Source organism: Phoenix dactylifera, unplaced genomic scaffold, assembly GCF_009389715.1.
Source record: "Phoenix dactylifera cultivar Barhee BC4 unplaced genomic scaffold, palm_55x_up_171113_PBpolish2nd_filt_p 000409F, whole genome shotgun sequence".
NCBI lineage: Eukaryota > Viridiplantae > Streptophyta > Magnoliopsida > Arecales > Arecaceae > Phoenix > Phoenix dactylifera.
Window position 1 is genome coordinate 421,275 of NW_024067850.1, and position 9,706 is coordinate 430,980.

The following is a 9,706-nucleotide window of genomic DNA, read 5'->3' on the forward strand; positions in this document are numbered from 1 at the left end:
ACCATGCGCCGACCTGAGCCACATGCCGAGCCGTACTATGGCCTCGCCCTGTTACATCACAGGTAAACCGACCCCCACCTATAAAAGGGAGCCTTAGCTTCTCAGGGGGGAAGGAAATTCCGCGCCTTACAAGCACTGTTTCATCTCCTCCTTACACTATCTGCCCCCTCCCTGACTTGAGCGCCGGAGGGCCGGTGCCGGAAAACCCGGCCACCGGCTTGTCTGCAGGCACCCAGACGGAGGACGCCGCCCGCTGACGGATTGCTACCCCGCCGTGAGGATCCCCAGCTCCCTCTCTCCGGCCACCCCAGACGAAGGACGCCACCCGCCGACTGGTCGCCGCCCCGCCGTGGTGACCCGCAGCTCCCTCTCCCTCAACCGAAGATTGCGCCCGGGTCCAATTTCCAGCAACACCTACTAAAGATATAGATCAACCCCATAAGTATTATAGATGGTATAGCTGATCATGAGATGGGCTTTAACATAGAAAAATATCAAATTTTAAATAGGCCCGACCTGAAGCTCGACTAAAAATGGATCTAGTTTAGGCTTGCCGAGCCCATGATCAGCTTTAATAGATAAGTATAAAACCCAACCAAAGTATTTTAAGAAAATGAGATTCATTAACTTATATATTTATATCACAACCTCTACAAAAAATAAATTAGATCCTGAAGCTATTAGTTATCCTGAAGCTTCAAAGAGATAAAGATTTTATAATAAGAAAAATATTCAGTAGAAAGTAGAGATGCAGTATTCTCAGAAGAGCCTAACAAAGACAACCAATCAATAATTAATAATCCTCTAGAAGTATTGGAGAAATAAATCCATTGGAATTGAATAGTGAGAATGTAGTGGAAACTAGTGACCCTTCCTTAGATCAACTTTATAGTACCAAAAGACCCAGAGAACCTACACCATATTTAAAGGATTATTATGTTCATTTAAGCAGAAAAATAGAAAACTCTATAAATTTAGATGAGATTGATGAATCTGTTAACTTTAAAAATATAATAATCTTGCATGAATCCAATGAATCTATTAATTTATTCTTCATTTTAGTCGAACCAGAGAAAAAAAATCCAGATGTACCTGATGAATGATCATCATTCAATTACTTTGTTCAAATGTAATTAGATTTTTACAAAATAATTTTTTCATTTATGTGAGTTGATAAATGCTCAATTTCCACCGTTGCAGTTCTCATGTTACACAAGCATGGCGATTTTTGTTCTTCTATTATAGTGCGACCCAAGTATATCCTGCACCGAGAGATTTGGTAGGGAGGTTTATCATGAATTTGATTACCAAGTTACTATTAGGGGAAGAAAAAAACATTTGTACTATAATTATTTATAGTGAAAATTTGTATGAATATATATTTAGTTTCACATCAACTATTTTTTTAAATAGTTATTTTGGATAAGTTTTAAATTATTATAAATAGTATTAAAGTAGGTCTGGCTTGAAGCTATTGAGCTGATTATGAGTTAATTGTGATACTTATAATTAGATTTATTTGAAAAACTGAAGACGCTACGGTGTGGACTGCTTCCCGAGCTTATGTGTCATGTCAAACTGTAAATCCTACTCGTGTGGCCGCATCACGATGAGAGGGTGCACAAATGGGTTACCATTGCTTTTCCCCACTAATAAGCGGTGGGCGCTAGAAGGCTGCTTGGTCCGGCAACCAGCCCAACGATTTCTTACCATTTATCCCATGGAAAGAGAAGTGGTGGGCAGCGGTTTTTTCTCGGTGCCGTCCCCTAAATTGGGGAGTTGGAGGTGTAGCGTGCGTGAGAGAGAGAGAGAGATAGAGAGAGCTGGGACAGAGACAGGTAAGGTGGGGTGGATTCCCAACCCTCTTCTCCGGATAGATAGGTAGATAGATAATAGAGGTTTCCCTCTCCTCATGGCCATCCCCCCATCACGGTGGCCTTTGTAGCCAAAGGAGACGGAGGAGGAGAGAAGCGAGCCAGGATCTTGGGCTCTTATCTTCTGTAGAGAGGGAATGACGGTGGCCATGGCTTCTGGTAGCCTCGCAGCTTACCTTGGTTTGAAGCCGGCCAACAACTGCTCGCCATCCATTCGGTGCTATTATTCCCATCGTGGCCACCGCCTGGTCGTTCCGGTTGGACCTAGGGGCCAGGTTTGGCCTCTTTTTCCTGGCTGGTTTCTGTTCATGTTTGCTGATTTTGTTCAGATCGATGATCATTTTTATTTGATGCTATGGTCGGTTTAGTTTCCCGATCCTTCTTGTGAATGCGGATTTTGCTTCATTGGAGCTCTCTTCTGGTGTGCTTAGACTGAGGAGTTTGTATGAATTCAAATTTAGGGCGTTGTTGTACAAAAACAAAAGATTTCTAAGTTTTTTTTAGGGTATTTCTGTCGTGAGAATCTAAATATAGGGTTTGGAAAATAAATTATATGCGCATCGTGTCCTCTCAACAATCTCTAGTCGTGATTACTTACTGATGATTTTTATCTTGGGGCTGTTGTTAGATTGCCATCTTTTGTAACTGCGGGGATCCCTAAAGCTACGTCGCAGACTGCTGTTGAGGTATGGTATGCTTCTTACTCCAGGAAATTGGTTGGAATTGCATCTGTGATTGCTTAAACTTTTCGGTTAACAGGATGGGAGTTCTAATGAGACTGATACAGTTCCTACTCCCAAAGTTATAATAGATCAGGACTCAGATCCAGATGCAACTATTGTAGAGATAACATTTGGCGATCGCCTTGGGGCTCTTCTTGACACTGTATGTTACAGCATCAGTTTTTCTTCTAATAATTTATAAACTTTCAGCTTCCAAGTAGTGAGAAGAGTAGTTATGTTGCTAAGTCTCTTTTAAGCTGACAAGTCTTCTGCTTCCTCTCTGTTCCCCAAGATGGAAAGCACTAAAGAATCTTGGGCTCAATGTCAACAAGGCTAATGTATATTTGGATTCTTCTGGAAAGCACAACAAGTTTGCAATCACTAAGCGTAAGTTCTCTCATAAACTATAATTCTTCATGTTTGAAGACTTCAGAAACAAAGAATATCACTACATGAATCCCTCTATAAGTTTCTTCCTTTGTTCTTCACATGGAAAGATAGCTTTACTTCCCCCATATCAGTTGTTACTTCATTGATAGGGATTCTTCACAGGTCTACTGGCCGTAAAATTGATGATCCAGAGTTGCTAGAAGCAATACGCTTGACAATTATTAACAACATGCTCGAGTATCATCCGGTAACCTTCTTAGAGTTTTCTGGTGCTTTTTTACTTTCCTTGAATGGTTCTGGTGAAGTCTCTCTCTCTCTTTAAAAGAAAAAAAAAAAGAGAGAAAAAAAATCCTTATCTACTTGTATGCTGTTATTGGAATTCTTCAATTGGTTTGACAGGAGTCTAGCAGCCAATTGGCCCTGGGAGCAACTTTTGGAGTTGAGCAACCTAAGCAGGTAAAGGTCTTATGCAATCTCTGAAAAGTATGACTTCAATGAAATGCTAAGTTTGTATACCAAATTTGGCTTTTACACAGGACAAATCTGGGATATTATATCATGCATGAAGGGTTCTGATTTCTTGTGCACATTGTTGGTGTCCAAAAATCTATAAGGTTTACCTTAAAATATCTTATTATATAATATTTTCTTAGAAAAATGTTTTTTATTAACCAAAACATATTTAGCTGGTTATTGTGCAAGCTAGCCAGACAATTCAATGCTTGCAATTTTATATTTGTTGAAGGAGAAAGAAAGAAAATATCCTCGGAATGCACTGCTTGTAGCTGATGACATGATCTGGTTCAATTTAATACAATTTCATTTAAACGCGTCTACCTGTGTTGCTTATTGGCAATATCACATATCTCATTCTGCCACTGTCCGAAAAATGAGTATTGTCATTATCAAAGATAATCATCTCATTGTGACATTGTCCAAAAAAGATGAGCGTCTTGATTATCAAGATAATTCATGCTGTTCCCTTCATCTTCATCTCATATCAAGGGCAATTAAATGATTATGACATCTTTGGCCTACAGATGCCACTTCCTTAATGGTTATAAGATAGCCTAAAGAATTATATTGACTGACTGTTGATTGGGGTTGTGTTGTTTAATACCATTTTCGTTGGGTCTCGTACATGGAAACTTAAAGATGTTACTTTCCTTTTATGATGATCCAGTTCCTTTTACATGCAATGACATATTTCCAACATTTTGTTATTGGTCTTTCAGCTTCTGGTTTCTTCCAGCTAATTTGCATTAGCAAGTCAAGAGAGTGCATTATCACAAAAGAATAGTGGCACTATAAATCCTACGCATTTACAAATCCATACAATTCAACACAACAGACTAGTAATATCAGGCTGAGACTTAGTCCACTGGTGGAATCAACTCATTATCATTTGTATGAGTTATTAATTTGTAAGCATGGGTTAGAATGTTGACAATTTGTATTCCAATCCCATGGCAAGCAGAGTATTGTGCTTAATTTGCTTGTTCATATTGTCATGGGGAAAAAAACACTAAATGATTGGTTACTATTCTTGTGTATATGTTTTTCTTCTCTTCCTTTCACTAGCATTAACGAAGTAGATTGAATAAAACCACTTTTTTGTGCTATATTCATATGATTTTTTGTTTCAACTGCACAACTGTATGCCTTTCTTAACTACCTTGAATATCCACCACCAAATGGTCATAGCTTATTGATTATGGTCTTCCTTGATAATAGTGGTCAGTAGAAGTGGCATCTTGCAATACTTATGGATACTTTAATACTGTCAATTATATTTTGTCCTATTATTAATCAATAAAATGGGATAACCATATTTTGCCTGGATCATGTAATTGTTTAGGGCTTGTTTCATACTCTATATTCTTTTTTTCTAGAGAACTTTGGCTATCATTTTCATTCTTATTTGTTCAGATTGATGTGGATATTGCAACCCATATAGATATTTACGATGATGGCCCTGATCGGAGGTATGTGTTCTTGGTTGATATATGCTTTACTCATTTCTGATCAATACAAAATTGCTGACAAGTGCCATCTTAGAATAGCCTATGATTGGGGATAGCACATTATTGGTCAACTTATTTTCCACCTTGTTAACTTAACAAAACTAAGATGAGAATCCAGATGTGTTTATCCGAACAGATTCACTTCATTTGAGCCATCAACCTTTCAATTGGTTCCAGTTCTTTTACCTGCATGCTGCAAACTGGTATCTTTGAGTACTAGAGTATGTGGAAATTTCTGGGCATTCCATGATGCTCAGACTTTCTTTGATATATACAAATGTTTCCAACCAATAAACAAATTAAATGTGAGAAGGAACCGTTGAAAGCCACAATCTATCAAGTGATTACACTTGGGCGGTCTTCCTTGACTATTCCCTGTTACTCTAGGTGAAATGGAACTGGCAAGCTTAGCATCAAGTAACCTTGTTCATCAGCTTATATGCTGATATCTGCAAGGATATAACTTGGCTTTACTTTGTCGATGATATTGCAAGCAGTAATGAAGTCTTCCAAGTGTACTAGTTGGAGGATTTGTGCCACTTTGGAAAATATTGTACAGAGGCATTGATAACAGATAACTAAACCGTTGATTACAAAATTAACGACTAAAGAGCAATACATAAACATATAATTGATAGCTTTGGTTATAAGAAAACATTGCCGACAATTCAAAGCATGGATCGCTGAGTTCTTGGCTCAAATTTGATCCCTAGTGGGAGAGAAGACTGATTCTTGTTCTTTTTCAATTTGTATATCCGACGTCAAATCTGGACAGTCCTCTTGCTGAGGAAGTGGTGACAATTATCATAGCGTTTTTTTATTTAGATGTTGGCTAGTAGAAGGCATCTCCAAGGACCTTTTTACCTTAGGCTTCTTTGGTTGCTTCAGCTCTGGGATTTATGCTTCTCTATACTCATCCTCTGTTTGCATCTGATTCAGCTCATGGACAGATTGTCATTATACGATATTTGTAACTCTTTTAGTAGGCAATCCGCCTTCAGTAATTTTTATGTGGAAATGCCTTTTGTTGCCATTTCCTCCATGGAGCTCTTTTAATGTGGTTATCAACCAAACCTGTTTCATAAATGTTTAGACTAAAACACAGCAGGAGGTAAATTGATTGGAATAAGCCAAGTTGTTTTGTCAGCTTGCAAGGAGTGAAAATAAAGGGGAATGCTTTCTCGAAATTAATCAGATGAAGTTTAAAATTAAAATGCATAATCACTGGTCAAGCAATGACAAGAAGTCAGTTCATGGAAAAAATCTATACATAAATTGCTTAAAAATCTCTACAACAGGCAAAGCTCTCTCAAATAACAATTATCACGAGATGGAGAATCATGCCACTTGTCATTGTTCTGTTCGTGTCTTTTTTCAGCTTGCTTGTGGTGGAGACAGCAGACCGTCCTGGGTTGCTGGTTGACCTTGTTAAGATCATCACTGACATAAACATAACTGTCCAATCAGGAGAGTTTGACACTGAGGTAAGATTTGTTTCCGCCAACTTTGTTTTAATCATCCATATATCTCGTGAACTGAAAGTTGTCTGCCTGTAGGGGTTGTTGGCCAAGGCAAAGTTCCATGTCAGCTATAGGGACAAAGCAATCATCAAGCCTCTGCAACAGGCAAGCTATCAATTGACTGCACCCTACAATAATTTTACTTGAGCATGTTTATGTGGATGCATGCCTTTATGAAGTCAATGCGCATTTGCTACTCTAACTGATTTTTAATCTTATAATATAATCATGATAGCTTGCTGTGTATTGATTATTTTAGCATCTGTTTGGCTGCTGTATTGATCTGAAGTTGTTCTTTTTAAAATTTTCTGTAGGTTCTTGCTAATAGTTTGCGTTATTTCTTGAGGAGGCCAACAACAGAGGAGGCAAGTTTTTAGATATTTTCAAAACCCATACTCAGATAATATGCTTTGAACAGGTTAAAAAACCTCAGCTTCTCCCCAACTGAGTCTTGGGGTCACAATCTAAAGATGATACCTGTCATTTTGATCAAAATATTTTACTTCAGAAGCTTAGTAATCTGTGCGATCCATCTGAGATGCATAAATTGGAAATGGTTAGTTTATACAATGGAAACCTTTTATAATAGCAGCACGGAAAACTTTTGCAACTCCAAATGGTAGCCTTGTTTTTGCCTTTTAACTTTTGGGTTGTAGCAGCGACTTCCAGTCAAAAGATGTTTCTCATCCTGCATTCATTAGAATGACATCCTCTATTTGATGTATGGCCATTGAGAAAAAAATAAGGAAGTCCAGACTAAGTGAGGCAAATTGCTAATTTTGTTCATCCAGAATGAGTAATCAAAGAAAGATCAAAGACATTTCATTATTCCGCAAAAGAAGAAAAGACTAGTAGTCATTTCAAGTCTGCTTCATTCCGTATTTATAGATCTTGCGTTTTGTTGCCCCAATCTTGCCTACTTCAGAGAAACCAGAGTCCAACCACCAGTGTTTTAAAGATTCCTACTTGTCTATGACAACTGATTAAGTACACAATGACTGAAGCACTTTCTAGCGACTGCGGGTAACAAGCCAGTGATGTACTGAATACCATTGCTTTGAATGTAAAATAGCAACTACAGGATGTGCAGTTGGCAATGCCATCTTAGGTTCCAATTGTTTTTAGAACATTCACAGAAGCCATGATGCGGTAAACTACGAGTTTCTATCAGGCAAATGCATCCAAAGTGGTACACCAGAATGTCAGAGCATACAAGGATGTGACCAGGGTGTTCCGGAGGAAGGCTGTAGTAATGGTTTGAAATCAAGTAAGACGACCGTCCAACATATCTGCACCTAGTTTTTATCAGCAGTTACACATCTGGGACAAAGTAGTTGTCATTTGCTATCACGCTTGATTCAAAGTGGTGCATTCCTTGACGGTTTAATTTCAGAAGTTAATAAATTGTTGGCAAGCTGATGACAGGTGAGTTGGAACTGTAATAAGCATGCGATCCATATTTTCCACTATCTTCTTATGAAGAAGCCACTTGGATCTCAGATGTTCTCATGATAGGTGTTGCACTCCTATGAGGGAGGCTCTGTTGTCATGGGGGACTGAGGAGGACTTCAAGTCAGGACTGCTGCTCTCTCTCCGCGTTAGATGAAGGTCTGCTGGGTAAGGAGAGCCTGCAAATCAGATGCTGGAATGGATCTGGAGTTGCAATCTCCACCCCTCCTTCCAGCTTCTTCACTGCAACACTCATCCATGGTCTAAGATCAGGCCGGTACTGTACACACCATGATACAACCATTGCCATTCTCTCTGCCTTCTTGTCCTTTCAGTCTCAGCACTTCACCAGCATGTTGCCTATCTCTCATTTTTAAAATTTCGGCCACACCCATATTGGGAAGCAACCGTCTCTCTTCAAAGTTCTCTCACACCTCAAACGAAAGCATTCCAAAGCTACAAATATCACACTTGTGGGTTAATGAGATGGGCATGAACAGCCACAGTGCTGCTTATCTTGGAATCACCCCTCCTTTGATCGTTGAGTGGGTGCCGTACCTGTTACAATATATACCTTTGGTCTCGCCTAATCAAGTTTTTTGATAGACTGTTTGACCCTTTCTGTCACAACACAATCTGCAAATGTATTGATAGAATCATGGTGTGCTGTTTCAGCATCGGATTCTGATAGAATCGTGGTGCGCTGTTTCAGCGTAGGATTCTGCTCTGGTGCTATTCTCACTGTATCGGTACAGAAGAATTTTTTGTATCATGTACCGGTAGTATCGTGTGGTATATTCTGTACCATGTACCATGGATAGAACAATTGCAGGTGCAGAACTGGAGGTGTTTATCAGACCATTCATGACATCATAGCAAGTGCTGGGAAACCAAAAGGAAAAAAAAAGGGTGAGAGGGTTTAAATAAAATTTGAAAAATTAAGGCTAAACGTCTTACTGAAAGTGGCAGGGGGGGTATGAGGGTATCTTGTTGGAGCATCCAAAGTTACTTTAATAAGGGACCTGATTGCAGAAGGAAAGAATGCCACCTGCTAGTTAAAGTTAAAAATCTGATAAAGAACTTAGAAGCTGCTCTTAGCTTCTCCGGAGGGATGAAATCAATGAGTTATTCGTACTGAATTATTCCTTGGATACCGCACTACTAAAGAGATAATTGTTTAGGTCATTATTCTACTATTTGCATATAACTAAATCAACGCTTACTATCCTGGGAGCTAATTGAAACGCAGACCTTGACTGCACTGAGCTCTGATAAACTCAAACGGTTTGTTAAAACCGTGTGACAAAAAAGCTATATCGGGGAGAATTTGAGTTCAGAAAGTATAGATCCATAATCAAAGCACGTTTTGTATATCTTTCAAATATTGAAGTTTAGCAGTCTTCCAGTAGATGTTAACTCGTCCTTCGTTCATTAGAACTTAAGGCACCCAATCTGCATTTGGTTTATCACCATTGACGAAAAAAGAAGCTCAAACCAGATTAGGATAGTGGTTGGGTTTATCCATGATGAGAGCATAATGACAGAGACGTCTTCCATCTCTCATAATCTATAGGGAAAAGAAAGCGCATTGTTTGATCTTAATCTCCCATAATATCAAACACTAAGCTTTAATAAGATCTAAGGTAACCAGTTGCATTTACAGTACAATGCTTCTTGACGGCATTTCATATTTATAGATCATGCAGATTCCTAATGTTGCCTGCTTA

General features: G+C 38.9%; 1 protein-coding gene across 1 annotated transcript; it reads left to right on the forward strand.

Annotated features, from left to right (window-relative positions):
• Positions 1-2,011: 2,011 nt before the first annotated feature.
• Positions 2,012-7,124, forward strand: LOC103698234 (ACT domain-containing protein DS12, chloroplastic). Its single transcript, XM_039118778.1, has 10 exons — positions 2,012-2,184; positions 2,503-2,560; positions 2,634-2,763; positions 2,897-2,987; positions 3,149-3,233; positions 3,386-3,442; positions 4,916-4,971; positions 6,389-6,494; positions 6,567-6,635; positions 6,845-7,124. Exons 1-10 carry the CDS (start codon positions 2,012-2,014, stop codon positions 6,905-6,907), a joined length of 888 nt encoding a protein of 295 aa, XP_038974706.1. The 3' UTR covers positions 6,908-7,124.
• The last annotated feature ends 2,582 nt before the right edge of the window (positions 7,125-9,706 follow it).